Raw genomic sequence first — 22,844 nt, 5'->3', positions numbered from 1 at the left:
CCAAAACACAGCAGGCAGAGTGCGAGATGCAAAACAAATGCGGCTTCAGCGTGAACCCTCTACAAACAACCTGCTGCAAGCGAGGGCTGAGCCGATTGGGAACCGTGTTAAACAATACTCAGGAAACCTCACAGTTTCCTTCCTTTGTAACACTTAGCGTGAGCGAGCACGTCAGTTCTTTGTAGCCTCAAGGAATGTGCAGCACAAGGTAGGACACTGGTTTGTTTAAGGCCGAAAGAAACTAAAAAACGTCAATTATTTGTAATAGGTTGAATATTACTGCATAGCAGGACAGAGAATATTGGCCGATACGCATTGCAATACTTTCATATTATTCAGTTGAACTGGACACAAAACAGTTACATTGGTTTCTGCCAGCTCCCAGTGGTTTTCTAAGCACGTTACTGGCACACTGAATGTCTTGTTTGTAGATGTAATTCTTTTTGGGATGGGGAATTGCAAGTGCGATAACCTTGAATCTTATGGCCAATGAGAATTTAAAGGGACATGAAGACCAAAACTTTTCTTTCATAATTCAGACAGAACGTTTCATTTTAAACAACTTTGTAATTTATTTCTATTATCAAATCTGCTGCATCATCTTGGTATAATTTGTTAAAGGAGCAGCATTGCACTACTGGGAGCTAGCTGATCACTTTGAGTTAGTCAGTAATAGGAGGCATATATGCTCAACCACTAATCAGCAGCTAGCTGCCAATATTGCAACTGATACCAAGAAAACAAAGCAAATTAGATTTCAAATTGCATGAGCTATGTGAATCATGAAAGTTTCATTCTGACTTTACTGCTACTTATATTTGCGGAGTTTACAATTCAGTTTAAAATGGACACATATGGCTTTAATCTATGCATTTTATTTCATTCATGTCATTAAAGTGATGGTAAATATGACTGTTAAAAAAAAAAACGCTAGGATTTACCGTCACTAAACATAAACAGGACTTTCAGTGATGAGTTTGTGAAAAAAGGTGCTAAACTCACCCTTTCTGTGCCACTGCTTCTTCGCTTAAAGGGGCACTGAACCAATGTTCCCTCTAAGGCCAGTTTTGTGAGCAGCCCAGCAGTGAAACAGTTAATTAGAGCAATTAGCAAACATTACATAATACTGACTGCAAGGTGTGGTTCCTTTATTAACTGTTTCACTGCTGGGCCGCTCACAAAACTGGCCTTAGAGGGAACTCTGCACTGAACCCAAATTTTTTATTTCTTGATTCAGATAGAGCATGCAAATTTAAGCAACTTTCTAATTTACTCCTATCATCAATTTTTCTTCATTCTCTTGCTTTCTTTATTTGAAAAAGAAGGCATCTAAGCTATTTTTTTGGTTCAGGACCATGGAAAGCATTTGTTTATTGGTGGGTGAATTTATCCACCAATCAGCAAGAACAACACAGTGTGTTCACCAAAAATGGGCCGGCATCTAAACTTACATTCTTGCATTTCAAATAAAGATATCAAGAGAATGAAGAAAATTTGATAATAGGAGTAAATTAGAAAGTTACTTAAAATTGCATGCTCTATCTGAATCACAAAAGAAAAAAATTGGGTTCAGTGTCCCTTTAAGTCAGCGCCTCCAGCCACCCACGGCACAGCGCTCTTATCTCAATGAGGTGACGTTTCCATCTCTAAACCAATAGCTTTGCTAGCATACATAACACTGTCAGATGACTAGCACAGCTATTGGTGTACAGGTGGAAATGTCACCTCATTGAGAAAACAGCGCTGTGCCGTGGTCGGCCGGAGGCACTGATTTAAGTGAAGAGCCGCGGCACAGAAAGGGTGAGCTTACCACTCTTTTGTTTTTAGAAATTCATCACTGACAGTTTATTTTTAGTGATGGTAAATCTGAGCATTTTTTAAGTGCTCAGATTTACCATTACTTTAAGGGGACATTAAACGCTTTGAGATAGTAATATAAAATGATAAATCGTATGTATAAAAAAAGTCTGCAATTTGTTTTGTCCCCTTTTTCCTGTAATTCCATTCTGCAACTGTGAGCTTTTCAGTATCTGTTAGAAATAGAACTGCAGAACACTGTTATATATTCCACACAGCCATTGGCTGCACACTCTTGTGACCTATTTATAACAATCCCTAATTGGCCACAGCAGAGAAGGTAACCTTAGTTACAACATGGCAGCGACCATTGTTTTATCGACACTAAAACTTTACACCTATTTTGTCAATATTTAAACAGCTAATGAAACTTTTTTTTAAAAATCTACATTTTATTCTCAGACTAATCTTTTCTCTGAATGCATCATTCTATATAGCAATTATTAACTGTTTAATGTCCCTTTAATATTAATTTTAACCACATCAGCTGACCACACATTGTGTAATGTTGTATATGTTCTTTTTGGAGATCTGTATTTAGACCCCTTGATGATAAGACATTTAAACGCTTCACTAAAGAACTACAGATTAGCATCACTCTCCAGCATAGCGTACTGTGTTACATTAATTCAAAACTGCAGTGTTAAAACAGGAAATGGCTATAGTTTGTGTCCAGATAACTAGAATTTTTCTTTCTGATTTTAAGAGCTGGATAATACGCTATATAAGACCCTCTTGCAATAGTGCAGATAAAATGCTAAAAAACCTGATTAGTAAAACCACAAGCTACTTTATGAGTTTAACCAAACTCCCACTACAGCATGAGGTCAAACCTATAGTGGTGACCTGAAATTACTGTATGATAGGGGTAGATAGAGAATACAATTTTAAAATAGTTTCCAGTTTACTTCTATTATCAAATTAGCTTCATTCTCTTGTTATTCTTTGTTGGAGATATCTAGATAGGTAGCATACACGGCAGGAAATAGTGCTGCCATCTAGAGCTCTTGCTAATGTATAACATTGTTGCAAAACTGCTGCCATATAGTATTGCAGACACGTGCACACGCCTTCACTTAACTTCCTACTTTTCAACAAAGGATAACAAAATAATGAAGGGAATTTGATAATAGAAGTAAATTGGAAATGTGTTTAAAAGTGTATGCTCTATCAGAATCATGAAAGAAAATGTTTGGGTTTTATGTTCCATTTAAATGGACCTTAAAGGGACACTGAACCCAAATTTTTTTCTTCTTTCATGATTCGGATAGAGCATGCAATTTTAAGCAACTTTCTAATTTAATCCTATTATCAATTTTTCTTCATTTTCTTGCTATCTTTATTTGAAAAAGCTGGAATGTAAGCTTACGAGCTGGCCCATTTTTGGTTCAGACCCTGGATAGCACTTTCTGATTGCTGAGTACAACCTAGGCGCTAAACCAAAGATGGGTCGGCTCGTAAGCTTACATTCCTGCTTTCTTAAATAAAGATACCAAGAGAACGAAGAAAAATTGAAAGTAGCTGTAAATTAAAAAGTTGCTTAAAATTGCCTGCTCTATCTGAATCATGAAAGAAAAAATGTGGGTTCAGTGTCCCTTTAAACTCAGCATTGAATTCACCACATACTAGTTTTGTACATATAGTAAAAAAAATGTAGGAATAAAAAGGTCAAAAATTGAAATCTGCATGAACACATTTTAATATTAATTAGAAGCATTTTTTGCGATTGACTTCCATTTGCAAAACTGCTTCTAATAAAAGTTATTAATGTTTCAGCAGTCTGCGACTAGCGGAGGGTCAGGATTTAAAGTGACAGTCTAGGCCAAAATAAACTTTCATGATTCAGATAGAGCATGAAATTTTAAACAATTTTCCAATTTACTTTAATCACCAATTTTGCTTTGTTCTTTTGGTATTCTTAGTTGAAAGCTTAACCTAGGAGGTTAATATGCTAATTTCTTAGACCTTGAAGCCCACCTCTTTCAGATTGCATTTTAACAGTTTTTCACCACTAAAGGGTGTTAGTTCACGTATTTCATATAGATAACACTGTGCTCGTGCACGAGAAGTTATCTGGGAGCAGGCACTGATTGGCTAGACTGCAAGTCTGTCAAAAGAACTGAAAAAAGGGGCAGTTTGCAGAGGCTTAGATACAAGATAATCACAGAGGTTAAAAGTATATTATTATAACTGTGTTGGTTATGCAAAACTGGGAAATGGGTAATAAAGGGATTATCTATCTTTTAAAACAATAACAATTCTGGTGTAGACTGTCCCTTTAAACACTATGCCTGCTAGGTTTCCCCACCCTTGATACAACTTGAATATTTTTCATAACTGAGGAATACCAATCACTCATTTTCACTCTTTAGCTGCCAGTAACACTCAAACAGAAGTGATTTACCCCCCACGTTTTGTCTGCTCCATTTTTGTGTGTCTTGAGGTATATGAGGCCTTTTATATTAAGCTAACACACAGGGACTTAAAAAATATGGACATTTAAATGTAAACAACTTTCCAATTTACTTCAATTAAAAAAAATGTGCACAGTCTTTTATATTTACAATTTTTGAGTCACCAGATCCTACTGAGCATGTGCAAGAACTCACAGACTATACGTATATGCATTTGTGATTGGCCGATTGCTATCACATGGTACAATGGGAGTGGAAAGAGACATAACTTTGAAATTTGTTATTAAAAAATCTACTACTCAGAAGTTCAGACTAAGTGCTATAGCATTGTCTTGTTATCTTGCATTTGTTGATTATGCAAATCTAATGTGTTGACTGGTCCTATGAAACCCAACATTTTTCTTTCATGATTCAGATAGAGCAGGCAATTTTAGGCAACTTTCTAATTTACTCCTATTATAAATTTTTCTTCGTTATCTTGATATCTTTATTTGAAAAAGCAGGAATGTAAGTTTAGGAGCCGGACCATTTTTGGTTCGGCACCCTAGTAAGCGTTTGCTAATTAGTGGCTACATTTATAAATATTTTAAAAAAAAATGCTACTAATTAAAATTAAAAATGCAATGATGCACATTTCAATTTTGACTTTTCTATCCATTTAAAGCGATGATAAATCCAAGTGTTAAATAAATGCTCGGATTTACCATCACTAAAAATAAAGTGGAGTTTAAGTGATCAGATATGAAAAAAAAACAACTAAACTCACCCTGAATGTGCAGCCGCACAGCGCTAAACTCAGCGGTTCTGGACGCCACGGCACATCGGTCTTCTACCAATGAGGTGACGTTTGCACCTCTAAACCAATAGCCGTGCGTGCATACAGAAACCTTTCAGTTGACACGCACGACTATTGGTTTAGCAGTGCAAATGTCACCTCATTAAAGGAAACCGATGTGGGTGGCCGGAGCCGCTGAGTTTAGCAATCTGCAACGGCACATTCAGAGTGAGTTTAGCCCCCTTTTTTACATAAGTGATCACTTAAACTCCACTTTATTTTTAGTGATGGTAAATCCGCTTAGCTTTACCATCACTTTAACTCCTTTAATTTTGCCAAATTTTTCGGTAACGTAAATTTTTTCCCCCTCTGCTTAAAGGGACGTTGTACACTAGATTTTTCTTTGTATAAATGTTTTGTAGATGATCCATTTTTTGTAACACTGCATAGTTTTGCTTTATTTTTAAATAACATTGATTGTGCTGATTTTCAGACTCCTAACCAAGCCCCTAAGTTTTAGATGTATACTGACGTCTACAGATTTCTGCTTTCTCCTGTTTTCTAATAGGTCTTTTCCTATGCAGGGAAGGGTGGGATTTTTTTCAAATAAAGATACCAAGAGAACGAAGAAAAAATGATAAAAGGAGTAAATTAGAAAGTTGCTTAAAATTGCATGCTCTGTCTGAATAATGAAAGTTTAATTTTGACTAGAGTATCCCTTTAATTAATGTTTTGGTGGTTGCCCAGTTTAAAGCCAAATTGCAACCCTCTAGAGCGGGGTGTATCCTTGCAATGTTTTTGATTTGCCAAACTGTGTAAATTGTATACACTGACAGGCCCATTTATCAAAGGGCTTGCGGACCTGATCCGACACTGCGGATCAGGTCCGCAAGACCTCGCTAAATGCGGAGAGCAATACGCTCTCCGCATTTAACATTGCACCAGCAGCTCACAAGAGCTGCTGGTGCAACGCCGCCCCCTGCTGACTCGCGGCCAATCGGCCGCCAGCAGGGAGCTGTCAATCAACCCGATCGTATTCGATCGGGTTGATGTCTGGCGATTCCTGTCCGCCTGTTCAGAGCAGGCGGACAGGGTTATGGAGCAGCGGTCTTTAGACCGCTGCTTCATAAGTTGTGTTTCTGGCGAGTCTGAAGACTCGCCAGAAACACGGCCCTTCAAGCTCCGTACGGAGCTTGATAAATGGGCCTGAATATGTTTGTTACTTTTGTACAAAATAAAATATATATTCGTTTGATCCAAGCAGTAGCGTGGGAGTTCTAAGTTTATTTGTGTACCAAACTGTGTAAATTGTACTGAACTGCTCGTCTGGAGCAATAATAATTTTTTGTTTTGCTCAATTATGTACCTTCAAATGATCTTAACGCTTTTATTTGATTGTTAATATATACTATGTGTATATATATATATATATATATATATATATATTTATAGATATATAACTTTAATTTTCCTTTAATTAACAGGTCTGTACATTCTTTCATTGGCATTTTAGGAATGAAAACAAGAATTCCTTTATCAAAATAGACATTGGCATTTCTTGTGAACTGAATCAAGGTTTACTGTAAATGTTTAATTTGCCAGAAAAATCTAATCATAAAATGAAAACTTCTACAATGTTAATCATACTGTTTTCCTGTATAATTATTTTCCATTAATGATGAATCACTCAAACTACCAGAACCAGACAAATAATTCTACCATCCTTATACGATTATCTGGAGACAGCAGATAAGAGAGTCATAAATTCAATCTGAGCCATTTTCTTTTTAATATCTCATCATTCTGAGTAGGTTGATATTTTAGTATGATTCATTCCATATAAAAGCTCAGTACTAACATTTTTCTACTTATTTCTGCTTTACAGTTCAGCTGGAGACCAGCTAAGGAAAAGCAGACTGTGGCGTCACTATGTGGAGTTGCGCAGATTTCAACTATACCAACAACAGCGAGGAACAGAATTTATGCCATGATTTTCACCTTGTACTCTCTGTGTTATCATTATTATACCTCATTGTTTGCTTCCCAATTGGGCTGTGCTATAATGTCCAGCTTGTGTTGGTCAATCTGTACAACAAATCAACCATGACGATGCCAGATGTATACTTTGTCAATATGGCTATTGCTGGACTTATAATTAACGCAGTGGCTCCGGTGTATCTTCTAGGACCAGAATACTCAAAGTGGTCCCTATGGAGTTTTGGCAATGAAGTTTATATCACCTTGCTAATTATTTTCAATATTTCCTCTTTGGTGATTATGTACTCTACCACTTTGCTTAGTCTGGACTACTACATTGAATGTGCCCTGCCAAGAACATATATGTCAAGTGTCTACAACACAAAACACGTGTGTGGATTTATCTGGGGTGGAGCTGTGCTCACCAGCTTCTCGTCTCTACTCTTCTACATCTGTAACCACGTTTCCACCAAAATTATCGAGTGCTCCAAAATGCAAAACAGGGAAGCAGCAGATGCCATAATGGTTCTGATTGGATATGTTGTACCTGTCCTTGCCGTGGTTTATGCAATGGTGCTCATCTTACAGATACAAAAAGAATCAACACCACTTGACCAAGACACCAGCAGACTGGATCCATCAATGTACCGTCTTCTGATGGCCACAGTGTGTACACAATTTGTATTATGGACTCCATATTATGTTACCCTGTTAGTGAACACTTTTACAGATGCACATGTCAAGTTTAACAATCTACAATTTAGATGGACCTTTAACTTTGTAGGGAGCTTTTCCGTGTTCTTGGCCTTTTCCAGCAGCTTTGTTGTGCCGTTATTACACAGACACATCAACAAAAGCTTCCAAAGCAAACTACAAAGGTTACTGAAAAAACTTCAGTGTGGAAATGAAGGTTGTGCAAATGAACGTACAGTGGTGCAGCAGGTGTTAACTTGAGGAAGCACCACATTGTTTTACAGAAACATAGTTCTCAGCTAAACATCCTTTGTTGTTTCAACCTTATGAGTGGCTGCTACAATTTCAGTTCTGTGCTTCGGGGCAAAAATGCAAATATCAAACTGCACGTCCCACTGTCATTTAATGTTAAAATTGTGGTCAAGATCTACAGCTTAGGTTTATGTTGACTTGATTGGAAATTTGCTTTGAACTTCTCTGGTGTAAAGTAGACATATAAGCAGGTCTGAACTGGACCTATCAGGCCAAGACCAGCTTGGAGTAGAACTGTGTTCGACCTGACCAATGATAACCAGACCTCTAACATATCTATATGAACAGGCCAACCTAGCCACATAACATTCTTCTGACATAGATTTTGGAAGGTAACCATTACACATAAATAACTGCAAAGCACTTTGATACTAGAAATACATTTTTTTCCTATTATAAACAAAACAGAGAGAGGTGAATGTTTCTATTTTATGTACAGGTTGTAGCACAACCTTTTGTTAATTTGCCAAAATGACTACTATATTAAAGGGACACTGTACCCAAATTTTTTCTTTTGTAATTCAGAAAGAGCATGAAATTTTAAGCAACTTTCTAATTTACTCCTATTATCAATTTTTCTTCGTTCTCTTGCTATCATTATTTGAAAAAGAAGGCATCTAAGCTTTTTTTTTGGTTTCAGTACTCTGGACAGCACTTTTTTATTGGTGGATGAATTTATCCACCAATCAGCAAGGACAACCCAGGTTGTTCACCAAAAATGGGCCGGCATCTACGCTTACATTCTTGCATTTCAAATAAAGATACCAAGAGAATGAAGAAAATTTGATAATAAGAGTAAATTAGAAAGTTGCTTAAAATTTCATGCTCAATCTGAATCACGAAAGAAAAATGTTGGGTACAGTGTCCCTTTAAGTCGAATTAAATGTTTGGAAGTCCAGTATAAAATTGATAGCACAGCTAGTACATATATGCAAGATGATTTATTTTATCTGAAGTAATAAACTGATTTTTCCTTCTGGAAATAACAAAAAATAAAGAACCATGAGTGATATATTGCGATCAGTGCTTTTTATAGTAACTTTCTAAAGTACTGACATAATAAAAAAAAGTAGAAATTCTGAATATAATTTGCACCTAAATAAAATTTGATGTTCTATGCAAAAAGGTTTTTGGTCCTAAATCACAGATGGGAAAAAAAACACAGAAATAACATTGCTAAAATTATATATTATTAAATTGCCTACAGAAGTATTATTTTTTTGAATGTTAAGCTCTGGGTATTCATTAAACTTGAATAGCTGCTTCAGAGATGCACTGCAATGTTAAGATTGCAGGTTGCAAAAATGAAGAACGTGTGACTGTTTTGCAGAGGATGACATATTTTAACATCCAGAAGTCAACATCTTGGGCTCGATTTATATTTATCAAGCCCCCCACCCCCCACCTACGACTGCAGGTTCTCACCAGTGTTAACTTTGACATCAAATTTAGATTTTGTCTTAGTTTTAGTATTTTGACTAAAATGCCATTTTAGTTTTAGTCGTATTTTAGTCATCTGAATTGTTTTAGTTTTAGTCTAGTTTTAAAATCTAAAATGTCTTATTTAAGCATTTCTCTATAATTTCCAAACTCCAAATTTTATACTCCAGGAGTAAACATAACACCTGTTATTATTTATGGTATTAAGGTCTAAACATGCAATACAGACACAGATTTAGCCATTGTGATATATAACGTCTTTATTAAACTTAAACTTAAATAAAACCAAGTTTCGTAAGCAAACAGAAGTGCAACTTTAAAATATAAAAAACAAGCTGTAAACTGTATTGGCTGTAACGCCATTGCACATATTACCCAATATAAAAACTTTAACAGTTCTCTGTTAATAATTAAAATAAGTATCAAGTAACTCAACACAACAAAAGTCTAGTTTTAGTCGACAAAATTAACACTGGTTTTCACAAGAGAACCTGCAGTCAGAATTTATCAAGCAGCGGTCTGCGGTGGATAATTTCAATCTTCGTAGTCTTGTCCGGCCGGTGAAGAATGACAGCTCCTAACCGTGAGTGATTGGCTGTGTGCAGGCAGGGGGTGGTGTTGCATGCACGCGTAAAAATAACGCGCGCGTGCAATTGTAAATTCCGGCAGTGGATTGCTGCCGCCAGAAGTAAGCTGGGGTGAACAGGAGCGAATATGTACACCCCTGTCCTCCCTTGCTTGATAAATCGAGCCCCAGGTGTTAGTACTACACACACATTGTATTTTCCCAGTCTGATTCACTGATTAATATATTACTGAAAGCTCATTAAAGCTTTGTGTAGATTCCTGCAGCTGTAAGACACATAACTTCCTGGTACGCCTGCTGAACTAGTAGGAAGCAAAGGGTCATACAAGATGGTGCGTCTGGAATTTAACATCTTGTTAGAAAACAATGTGCACCAGTTAAATGGTTAAAGAGACATTGTACTCTGAAATCTTCTGCCATGCCTATGAGTGTGCATCATTTAAATCTGTCGAACATATTTTTTGCAATAAATTATTACTTTTTCTCCCCAGCAGCATATGCTGTGAAGGCCTGTTCATCAGTATTCAAACACTAGACCTTCTCAGAAAGTCAGCAGTGGCTTTTATGACACAAATTAAGTCTTCACAGACCCAATACACATCACCACCAGCTCTCTGAGCTTGAATACTGATGCACGGGCCAAACAGCATATGTACGTATGCTGCTGAAAAACAATAACAACTTTTACTAGACGCATTTCTGTTTATTGAAGTATATTGCAAAAAAAATTCTATTTAAAATTAAGATGCACTCATGCACATTTAATTTTTGACCTTGCTATCCCAAAGTTTAAGTGAACGCTCTTTAAATTGAATTTGGAACCACCAGGAAGTGCTCAAAAGATATTTGCTGTTGTATGGCATACTCGTTGATAATGACAACTCCCATAGCGTCATTGGAGGATAGAAACATGCATCTATAAGCCTTATAAGAAAAGATTGGTCTACTCAGAACAGGAAATGTGCTTTGAAATCCCCTCTTTTAGAAAAAAAATGTCCTTCTATTCCATGTATATTTCAACCACTTAGCTCTGCGAGTATTTAAGCTACAAGAAGGTCAGATAAACACCACTGCCACATTGCAGCTCTGTGATCTCAGAACTATATATGCACTGCTCGCCAGTATATACTACCTCAAATGCCTTACACTTGGGTCATTATTTCCAAGCTTCACATCCTATACACACAAAACAAAACATGTAAATCCATAGAAAAGCTATGAAATGTAAACACTTTTGCAAATGGCATTATATATTAAAAAAACAAAACATGCTAATGATGTAAGAAATATTGTTGCTATCAAATATTTTACTATCTGAAGGATATAGTCGTAAGTAGGCAGTTTAGTATTTCAGTGTATTATGCTTTTAAATTCAAGAATATAAAAATCTACTGATGTATAAAAACACATTCTTGTATATTGTTAAATTATTTTCTGTATGTGAGCAACTTTACAGAAATGCTAAAAATGAAGTGTATGTACATATTTCACTTGGTATTGTTTCTATTTCTACAAAAGAATGAAAGTGCCCTTAGCAATGTGCTACCATGTGTTGCTGCTGCACATGCGCCTGTAAGAGATTTAAAAGGACACAAAAGTTAATAGTATGCAGGTGTGCCAAGCTTTGTGTGTAAAACACGTATGTGTATATATAAATAAAAGACAAACTTTTTTTTAACACACTTTATATAGCATACATTGTACAGCCACTGTATACTATTGACATTTAAGGCCCTTGAAAACAGTATTATATATATATATTTTTTAAATATAGAATTTTTAAAGTGTTGTGTATGTTAATGTATCATTCAATCAGACCAATAAAATAACATCCTGGTTTAACTGTACTCATTTCTCGTTTATAGTTACTGTAGTTTTGTTTTCAGTAAAACGCATAACAAAAAGTGTATTAAAATAATAAAGATATTTATTTAAAGGGACACTAAACCCAAATTTTTTAATTAATGAATCTGATAAAACATGCAATTTTAAGCAACATTCTTATTTACTCCTATTATCAATTTTCTTCTTTCTCTTGCTATCTTTATTTAAAAAGCAGGAATGTAAAGCTTAGGAGCTGACCCATTTTAGGTTCAGCACCCTGGATAGCGCTTGCTTATTGGTGGCTACATTTAGCCACCAATAAGCAAGTGTAGCCCAGGACTGAACCAAAAACAGAATTTATGCTTACCTGATAAATTACTTTCTCCAACGGTGTGTCCGGTCCACGGCGTCATCCATTACTTGTGGGAAATGTTCTCCCCCACAGGGAAAGGCAAGGAGAGCACACAGCAAGAGCTGTCCATATAGCTCCCCCTCTGGCTCCGCCCCCCAGTCATTCGACCGACGGTTAGGAGAAAAAGGAGAAACTATAGGGTGCCGTGGTGACTGTAGTGTATAAAGAAAATTTTTTTCAACCTGATTAAAAAAACCACGGACACACCGTTGGAGAAAGTAATTTATCAGGTAAGCATAAATTCTGTTTTCTCCAACATTGGTGTGTCCGGTCCACGGCTTCATCCATTACTTGTGGGAACCAATACCAAAGCTTTAGGACACGGATGAAGGGAGGGAGCAAATCAGGTTACCTAAACAGAAGGCACCACGGCTTGCAAAACCTTTCTCCCAAAAACAGCCTCCGAAGAAGCAAAAATATCAAATTTGTAGAATTTGGCAAAAGTGTGCAGAGAAGACCAAGTCGCTGCCTTACATATCTGGTCAACAGAAGCCTCGTTCTTATAGGCCCATGTGGAAGCCACAGCCCTAGTAGAGTGAGCTGTGATACGGTCAGGAGGCTGCCGTCCGGCAGTCTCATAAGCCAAGCGGATAATGCTTTTCAGCCGGAAAGAGAGAGAGGTAGCAGTAGCTTTTTGACCTCTCCTCTTACCAGAGTAAACGACAAACAAGGATGAGGTTTGTCTAAAATCTTTTGTTGCTTCTAAATAGAACTTTAAAGCCGAACAACATCTAAATTGTGTAATAAACTAACACCACAAACTCCTCGCCATCCCCGTGGTAGATGCTACTTGTTCAGAGCGGCAAGGAGAATGACTGGGGGGCGGAGCCAGAGGGGGAGCTATATGGACAGCTCTTGCTGTGTGCTCTCCTTGCCTTTCCCTATGGGGGAGAACATTTCCCACAAGTAATGGATGACGCCGTGGACCGGACACACCAATGTTGGAGAAAATGGGCCTGCTCCTAAACTTAACATTACTGCTTTTTAAACAAAGATAGCAAGAGAATGAAGAAAAAACATAATTTATGCTTACCTGATAAATTTATTTCTCTTGTAGTGTATCCAGTCCACGGATCATCCATTACTTGTGGGATAGTCTCCTTCCCAACAGGAAGTTGCAAGAGGATCACCCACAGCAGAGCTGCTATATAGCTCCTCCCCTCACTGCCATATCCAGTCATTCGACCGAAACAAGCCCAGAAAGGAGAAACCATAGGGTGCAGTGGTGACTGTAGTTTAATTAAAATTTAGACCTGCCTGAAAAGGACAGGGCGGGCCGTGGACTGGATAAACTACAAGAGAAATAAATTTATCAGGTAAGCATAAATTATGTTTTCTCTTGTTAAGTGTATCCAGTCCACGGATCATCCATTACTTGTGGGATACCAATACCAAAGCTAAAGTACACGGATGATGGGAGGGACAAGGCAGGAACTAAAACGGAAGGAACCACTGCCTGTAGAACCATTCTCCCAAAAACAGCCTCCGAAGAAGCAAAAACAGAATTTATGTTTACCTGATAAATTTCTTTCTCCAACGGTGTGTCCGGTCCATGGCGTCATCCTTACTTGTGGGAATATTCTCTTCCCCAACAGGAAATGGCAAAGAGAGCACAGCAAAAGCTGCCCACATAGCCCCACCTCTGGCTCCGCCCCCCAGTCATTCGACCGACGGTTAGGAGAAAAAAGGAGAAACTATAGGGTGCCGTGGTGACTGTAGTGTATAAAGAAAGAAATGCATCAAACCTGATTAAAAACCAGGGCGGGCCGTGGACCGGACACACCGTTGGAGAAAGAAATTTATCAGGTAAACATAAATTCTGTTTTCTCCAACATTGGTGTATCCGGTCCACGGCGTCATCCTTACTTGTGGGAACCAATACCAAAGCTTTAGGACACGGATGAAGGGAGGGAGCAAATCAGGTTACCTAAACGGAAGGCACCACGGCTTGCAAAACCTTTCTCCCAAAAATAGCCTCCGAAGAAGCATAAGTATCGAATTTGTAAAATTTGGCAAAAGTATGCAGAGAAGACCAAGTCGCTGCCTTACAGATCTGATCAACAGAAGCCTTGTTCTTGAAAGCCCAAGTGGAAGCCACAGCTCTAGTAGAATGTGCTGTAATTCGTTCAGGAGGCTGCCGTCCGGCAGTCTCATAAGCCAATCGGATGATGCTTTTCAGCCAAAAAGAAAGAGAGGTAGCAGTAGCTTTCTGCCCTCTCCTCTTACCAGAATACACAACAAACAAAGATGAAGTCTGTCTGAAATCCTTTGTTGCTTCTAAATAGAACTTTAACGCACGGACCACATCTAGATTGTGTAACAAGCGTTCCTTCTTTGAAACTGGATTCGGACACAGAGAAGGAACAACAATTTCCTGGTTGATATTCCTGTTGGAAACGACCTTTGGAAGAAAAACAGGCTTGGTACGTAAAACTACCTTATCTGTATGGAATACCAGATAGGGAGAAGTACATTGCAAAGCAGATAATTCAGAAACTCTTCTAGCAGAAGAAATAGCAACCAAAAACAGAACTTTCCAAGATAGTAACTTAATATCTATGGAATGCATGGGTTCAAACGGAACCCCCTGAAGAACTGAAAGAACTAAATTTAGACTCCAAGGAGGAGTTATGGGTCTGTAAACAGGCTTGATTCTAACTAACGAATGTACAAACACTTGTACATCTGGCACTGCTGCCAGACGTTTGTGTAGCAAGACAGACAGAGCAGATATCTGTCCTTTTAAGGAACTAGCTGACAAACCTTTATCCAGACCTTCTTGGAGAAAGGAATGTATCCTAGGGATTTTAATTCTACTCCAAGGGAACCCCTTGGATTCGCACCAACAGGTATATTTTTGCCATATCTTATGGTAAATCTTCCTAGTTACAGGTTTTCTGGCTTGAACCAGAGTATCTATGACTGAATCTGAAAACCCACGCTTAGATAGAATCAAGCGTTCAATTTCCAAGCAGTCAGTTGGAGAGAAACTAGATTTGGATGTTCGAACGGACCTTGTACCAGAAGATCCTGTCTCAAAGGTAGCTTCCATGGTGGAGCCGATAACATATTCACCAGGTCTGCATACCAAGTCCTGCGTGGCCACGCAGGGGCTATTAGGATCACCGAGGCCTGCTCCTGTTTGATCCTGGCTACAAGCCTGGGAAGGAGAGGAAACGGTGGGAACACATAAGCTAGGTTGAACGACCAAGGCGCCACTAATGCATCCACCAGTGCCGCCTTGGGGTCCCTGGATCTGGATCCGTATCGAGGAACCTTGGCGTTCTGGCGAGACGCCATCAGGTTCATATCTGGAATGCCCCATAGTTGGATTAACTGGGCAAAAACCTCCGGGTGGAGTTCCCACTCCCCCGGATGAAAAGTCTGGCGACTCAGATAATCCGCCTCCCAGTTGTCCACACCTGGGATGTGAATTGCAGATAGGTGGCAGGAGTGATCCTCCGCCCATTTGATGATCTTGGATACCTCTCTCATTGCTAAGGAACTCTTTGTTCCCCCCTGATGATTGATGTACGCTACCGTCGTCATGTTGTCCGACTGAAACCTTATGAATTTGGCCTTTGCTAGGAGAGGCCATGCCAGGAGGGCATTGAATATCGCTCTCAGTTCTAAAATGTTTATCGGGAGAAGAGACTCTTCTCGAGACCATAGACCTTGAGCTTTCAGAGATTCCCAGACCGCACCCCAGCCTAAGAGACTGGCGTCGGTCGTGACAATGACCCATTCTGGTCTGCGGAAACTCATTCCCTGAGACAGGTGATCGTGAGACAACCACCAGCGGAGAGAATCCCTGGTTACCTGGTCTACTTGAATCTGGGGAGACAAGTCTGCATAGTCCCCATTCCACTGATTGAGCATGCACAGTTGTAATGGTCTTAGATGAATTCGAGCAAAAGGAACTATGTCCATTGCTGCAACCATCAATCCTACTACTTCCATGCACTGAGCTATGGAAGGCTGAGGAATAGAGTGAAGAACTTGACAAGCGTTAGAAGCTTTTACTTTCTGACCTCTGTCAGGAAGATCTTCATTTCTAAAGAATCTATGATTGTTCCCAAAAAGGGAACTCTTGTTGACGGGGACAGGGAGCTCTTTTCTACGTTCACCTTCCACCCGTGAGACCTGAGAAAGGCTAGAACGATGTCTGTATGAGCGGTTGCTTTGGAAAGAGACGACGCTTGGATTAGAATGTCGTCTAGATAAGGTGCTACAGCAATGCCCCTCGGTCTTAGAACCGCTAGAAGGGACCCTAGCACCTTTGTGAAAATTCTGGGAGCAGTGGCTAAACCGACTGGAAGAGCCACGAAATGGTAATGTTTGTCCAAAAAGGCGAACCTCAGGAACTGATGATGATCTTTGTGGATAGGAATATGCAGGTACGCATCCTTTAAGTCCACGGTAGTCATATATTGACCTTCCTGGATTGTTGGTAAGATTGTCCGAATGGTTTCCATTTTGAATGATGGAACTCTGAGGAATTTGTTTAGGATTTTTAGATCCAGAATTGGCCTGAAAGTTCCCTCTTTTTTGGGAACTACAAACAGATTCAAGAAAAAACCCCGACCTTGTTCCACTGTTGGAACTGGATTTATCACTCCCATTTTTAATAGGTCTCCTACGCAATGTAAGAATGCCTGTCTCTTTATCTGGTCTGAAGATAAGCGAGACATGTGGAACCTTCCCCTTGGAGGGAGTTCCTTAAACTCTAGAAGATACCACTGAGAGACTATTTCTAGCGCCCAGGGATCCGGAACGTCTCTTGCCCAAGCCTGAGCGAAGAGAGAAAGTCTGCCCCCCACGAGAGCCAGTCCCGGATCAGGGGCTACCCCTTCATCCTGTCTTGGTAGCAGCAGCAGGCTTCTTGGCCTGTTTACCCTTATTCAAGCCTTGCCATGGTTTCCATGCTGGTTTAGGCTGGGAAGAGTTGCCTTCTTGTCTGGAGGCCGCAGAGTTAGGATTCGGTCCGTTCCTGAAATTGCGAAAGGAACGAAAATTGGATTTGTTCTTAGCCTTGAAAGGCCTATCCTGTGGAAGGGCATGTCCCTTTCCACCAGTAATGTCCGAAATAATCTCTTTCAATTCCGGCCCGAAAAGGGTCTTACCCTTGAAAGGAATATTAAGCAATTTATTCTTGGACGACACGTCCGCCGACCAGGATTTTAGCCAGAGCGCTCTGCGCGCCACTATTGCGAAACCTGAATTTTTCGCCGCTAATTTAGCCAATTGGAAAGTGGCATCCAAAATAAAGGAATTAGCCAATTTTAGTGCGTGAATTCTATCCATGACTTCATCATATGGAGTCTCTTTTTGGAGCGATTTTTCTAGTTCCTCGAACCAAAAATACGCTGCCGAGGTGACAGGAATAATGCACGAGATTGGTTGAAGAAGGAAACCTTGTTGAACAAATATCTTCTTTAGCAATCCTTCCAATTTTTTATCCATAGGATCTTTAAAAGCGCAACTGTCCTCAACAGGAATAGTTGTGCGCTTAGCTAATGTTGACACTGCCCCCTCCACCTTAGGAACCCCGTTTGCCATGCGTCCTTTCTGGGGTCAACCATGGGGAACATTTTCTTGAATATAGGAGGCGGAACAAAAGGTATACCTGGCTTTTCCCACTCCTTAGACACTATGTCCGCCACCCGCTTGGGTATCAGAAAGGCATCAGCGTGCACTGGGACCTCTAAGAATTTGTCCATCTTGCACAATTTCTCTGGAATTACCAAAGAATCACAGTCATAGAGAGTAGTTAAAACCTCCTTAAGCAGGGCGCGGAGATGTTCTAACTTAAATTTAAATAGTACGACATCAGTGTCTGCCTGCTGAGAAACTTTTCCTGAATCAGAAATTTCCCCCTCAGACAGACCCTCCCTCGCTATCAATTCGGATTGATGTGAGGGTACAACTGATAAATTGTCCTCAGAGCCAGCCTGCTCATCTTCTGTATTTAAAACTGAGCTATCACGCTTTCTGGGATAGGATGGCAGTTTGGATAACAGATTTGCTATAGAATTATCCATTACTGCTGTTAATTGTTGCATAGTAACAAGCATTGGCGCGCTAGATGTACTAGCCTGCGCGGGCAAAACTGGTGTTGACACAGAAGGAGAGGGTGTAGAACTATCCTCACTACCTTCATTAGAAGAATCATCTTGGGCAATCTTATTCAATGTGTCAGGACTGTCCGTACTTTGTTTGGACGCTATGACACAATTTGCACATACATTAACAGGGGGAACCACCTTGGCTTTCATACACACAGAACATAGGTTATCTGAAGGTATAGACATGTTAGACAGACTTTGGCAGGGTAATAATGCAATAAAAGCGTTACTGTCCCTTTAAATAATAAACAGACACACTTTATTTCTGATATGTTGGAAAATAATGAAGGCAATGTCCGATTTTTACAAAATTTTTACCCCAGAGTCCTAATGCCTTGAAAGTATTGCACACCAAGTTACAAGACTTTAACCCTTAAAATGAGCAAACCGGAGCTATATGTTTAATTTAACCACTTTAGTACACTACAATCACAGCCACAGCCTTGCTGCGGCTCTTTACCTTCCCTGAGAGTTATTCAGCACTGAAATAAACCTTCCTGAGTCCGTTTTTTGAAGCCACCAGACCCCTCACATGAAGCTGCATGCACTGCCATGGAAGTAAACTGCGCAATTGAGGCGCGAAAACGGGGCCTCCTTCCTCTGCATACCAGAGTGAAGGGGCCTTTCTGAGAGAAATAGTAGTCTAACTAAATGCCAGGCGAATAAAAACGTTCCCAAATGTGCTTTTACATACTCAAAAACACTGCCAAACATGAAATAAATCAATCGATTTAGCCCACAATAGTGTCAACCAGTATAGAGCCCAATAATAAGCCTTAATCTGTTATAAATCTAAGAAAATGGCTTACTTACCCCTTAAGGGAAAATTGACAGTCTTCTAGCATTAACATGTCTTGTTAGAAATATGACTGATCATACCTGTAGCAGATAAGCCTGCAAACTATTCCCCCCCAACTGAAGTTCTCTGGTTTCAACAGTCCTGCGTGGGAACAGCAACCGATTTTAGTTACTACTGCTAAAATCATACTCCTCTTTTAACAGAAATTTTCTTCATTTTCTGTTGTAGAGTAAATAGTACAAACCGGCACTATTTTAAAATAACAAACTCTTGATAGAAGAAATAAAAAAAAAAACTACAACTAACACCACATACTCTTTACCATCCCCGTGGAGATGCTACTTGTTCAGAGCGGCAAAGAGAATGACTGGGGGGCGGAGCCATAGGGGGGGCTATGTGGGCAGCTTTTGCTGTGCTCTCTTTGCCATTTCCTGTTGGGGAAGAGAATATTCCCACAAGTAAGGATGACGCCGTGGACCGGACACACCAATGTTGGAGAAAGTATCAAATTTGTAAAATTTGGAAAAAGTATGAAGGGAAGACCAAGTTGCAGCCTTGCAAATCTGTTCAACAGAGGCCTCATTTTAAAGGCCCAGGTAGAAGCCACAGCTCTAGTAGAATGAGCTGTAATCCTTTCAGGAGGCTGCTGTCCAGCAGTCTCATAGGCTAAACGGATTATACTCCGAAGCCAAAAAGAAAGAGAGGTCGCCGAGGCCTTCTGACCTCTCCTCTCTCCAGAGTAAACAACAAACAGGTTAGATGTTTGGCGAAAATCTTTAGTAGCCTGTAAGTAAAACTTCAAGGCACGGACTACGTCTAGATTATGCAAAAGACGTTCCTTCTTTAAAGAAGGATTAGGACATAATGATGGAACAATCATCTCTTGATTGATATTCTTGTTAGAAACCACCTTAGGTAAAAACCCAGGTTTTGTACGCAGAACAACTTTATCTGAATGAAAGATCAGATAAGGAGAATCACAATGTAAGGCAGATAACTCCGAGACTCTTCGAGCCGAGGAAATAGCCATCAGAAAAAAGAACTTTCCATGAAAGAAGTTTGATATCAATAGAATGAAGGGGTTCAAACGGAACCCCTTGAAGAACTTTAAAAACCAAGTTTAAGCTCCATGGAGGAGCAACAGGTTTAAACACAGGCTTAATTCTAACTAAAGCCTGACAAAATGCCTGAACGTCTGGAACTTCTGCCAGACGCTTGTGTAAAAGAATAGACAGAGCAGAAATCTGTCCCTTTAAAGAACTAGCTGATAATCCTTTGTCCAAACCCTCTTGGAGGAAGGACAATATCCTAGGATTCCTAACCCTACTCCATGAGTAATTCTTGGATTCACACCAATGAAGATATTTATGCCATATCTTGTGGTAAATATTCCTGGTAACAGGCTTTCGTGCCTGTATTAAGGTATCAATTACTGACTCGGAGTAGCCACGCTTTGATAGGATCAAGCGTTCAATCTCCATGCAGTCAGTCTCAGAGAAAGTAGATTCGGATGATTGAAAGGACCTTGTATTAGAAGGTCTTGTCTCAGAGGCAGAGTCCATGGTGGAAAGGATGACATGTCCACTAGGTCTGCATACCAGGTCCTGCGTGGCCACGCAGGTGCTATCAATATCACTGATGCTCTTTCCTTTTTGATTTTGGCAATCAGACGAGGGAGCAGAGGAAACGGTGGAAACACATAAGCCAGGTTGAAGAACCAAGGCGCTGCTAGAGCATCTATCAGTGCCGCTTCTGGGTCCCTGGACCTGGATCCGTAACAAGGAAGCTTGGCGTTCTGGCGAGATGCCATGAGATCCAATTCTGGTTTGCCCCAACGGAGAACCAATTGAGCAAACACCTCCGGATGGAGTTCCCATTCCCCCGGATGAAAAGTCTGATGACTTAGAAAATCCGCCTCCCAGTTCTCTAAACCTGGGATATGGATCGCTGACAGGTGGCAAGAGTGAGTCTCTGCCCAGCGAATTATCTTGGAGACTTCTGACATCGCTAGGGAACTCCTGGTTCCCCCTTGATGGTTGATGTAAGCCACAGTCATGATGTTGTCCGACTGAAATCTCATGAACCTCAGTGTTGCTAGCTGAGGACAAGCCAGAAGAGCATGGAATACTGCTCTTAACTCCAGAATATTTATTGGGAGGAGTTTCTCCTCCTGACTCCATGAACCCTGAGCCTTCAGGGAGTTCCAGACTGCACCCCAACCTAGAAGGCTGGCATCTGTTGTTACAATTGTCCAATCTGGTCTGCGAAAGGTCATACCATTGGACAGATGGGCCCGAGATAACCACCAGAGAAGAGAATCTCTGGTTTCCTGATCCAGATTTAGTAGAGGGAACAAATCTGTGTAATCCCCATTCCACTGACTGAGCATGCATAATTGCAGCGGTCTGAGATGCAGGCGCGCAAATGGCACTATGTCCATCGCCGCTACCATTAAGCCGATTACTTCCATGCACTGAGCCACCGTGGGGCGCGGAATGGAGTGAAGAACACTGCAAGCATTTAGAAGTTTTGATAACCTGGACTCCGTCAGGTAAATTTTCATTTCTACAGAATCTATTAGAGTCCCTAGGAAGGAAACCCTCGTGAGAGGAGATAGAGAACTCTTTTCTTCGTTCACTTTCCACCCATGCGACCTCAGGAATGCCAGAACTATCTCTGTATGAGATTTGGCAATTTGAAAGCTTGACGCCTGTATCAGGATATCGTCCAGGTAAAAAGCCACCGCTATGCCTCGCGGTCTTAGGACCGCCAGAAGTGAGCCCAGAACCTTTGTAAAAATTCTTGGGGCTGTAGCCAACCCGAATGGAAGAGCTACAAATTGGTAATGCCTGTCTAGAAAGGCAAACCTCAGGAACTGATGATGATTCTTGTGAATCGGAATGTGAAGGTAGGCATCCTTTAAGTCCACTGTGGTCATGTACTGACCCTCTTGGATCATGGGTAAAATGGTTCGAATAGTTTCCATCTTGAATGACGGAACTCTGAGGAATTTGTTTAGGATCTTTAAATCCAAAATTGGTCTGAAGGTTCCCTCTTTTTTGGAAACCACAAACAGATTTGAATAAAACCCCTGTCCTTGTTCCGTCCGCGGAACTGGATGGATCACTCCCATTACAAGGAGATCTTGTACGCAGCTTAGGAATGCCTTTTCCTTTATCTGGTTTGCAGATAATCTTGAAAGGTGAAATCTCCCTTGTGGAGGAGAAGCTTTGAAGTCCAGAAGATATCCCTGAGATATGATCTCCAACGCCCAGGGATCCTGAACATCTCTTGCCCACGCCTGGGCGAAGAGAGAGAGTCTGCCCCCTACTAGATCCGTTGTCGGATAGGGGTCGCTCCTTCATGCTGTCTTAGAGGCAGCAGCAGGCTTTCTGGCCTGCTTGCCCTTGTTCCAGGACTGGTTAGGTTTCCAGGCCTGCTTGGATTGAGCAAAAGCTCCCTCTTGTTTTGAAGCAGAGGAAGTTGATGCTGCACCTGCCTTGAAATATCGAAAGGCACGAAAATTAGACTGTTTGGCCTTTGATTTGGCCCTGTCCTGAGGAAGGGTATGACCCTTACCTCCAGTAATGTCAGCAATAATTTCTTTCAAACCAGGCCCGAATAAGGTCT

The 22,844-nt window shown here is 40.2% G+C and overlaps 2 protein-coding genes across 3 annotated transcripts in view; one reads left to right on the top strand and one right to left on the bottom strand.

The window, feature by feature from the left end:
* GPR146 (G protein-coupled receptor 146) overlaps nucleotides 1-11,901 on the top strand; it is a 172,321-nt gene extending 160,420 nt beyond the window's left edge. For both annotated transcript variants that reach the window (XM_053694437.1, XM_053694436.1), the window contains exon 2: nucleotides 6,932-11,901. In XM_053694437.1, the coding sequence (XP_053550412.1) occupies nucleotides 6,976-7,977 (1,002 nt within the window). In that variant the 5' untranslated portion in view covers nucleotides 6,932-6,975 and the 3' untranslated portion in view covers nucleotides 7,978-11,901. The remainder of the gene's footprint in view (nucleotides 1-6,931) is intronic.
* Nucleotides 1-22,844, bottom strand: part of C11H7orf50 (chromosome 11 C7orf50 homolog) — a 1,120,174-nt gene that overhangs the window by 402,582 nt on the left and 694,748 nt on the right. The window lies entirely within an intron of this gene.

This window comes from Bombina bombina, chromosome 11 (assembly GCF_027579735.1).
Source record: "Bombina bombina isolate aBomBom1 chromosome 11, aBomBom1.pri, whole genome shotgun sequence".
Classification (NCBI taxonomy): domain Eukaryota; kingdom Metazoa; phylum Chordata; class Amphibia; order Anura; family Bombinatoridae; genus Bombina; species Bombina bombina.
Note: the sequence above shows the minus strand (reverse complement) of the source record. Positions and strands in the feature narration are given on the sequence as shown.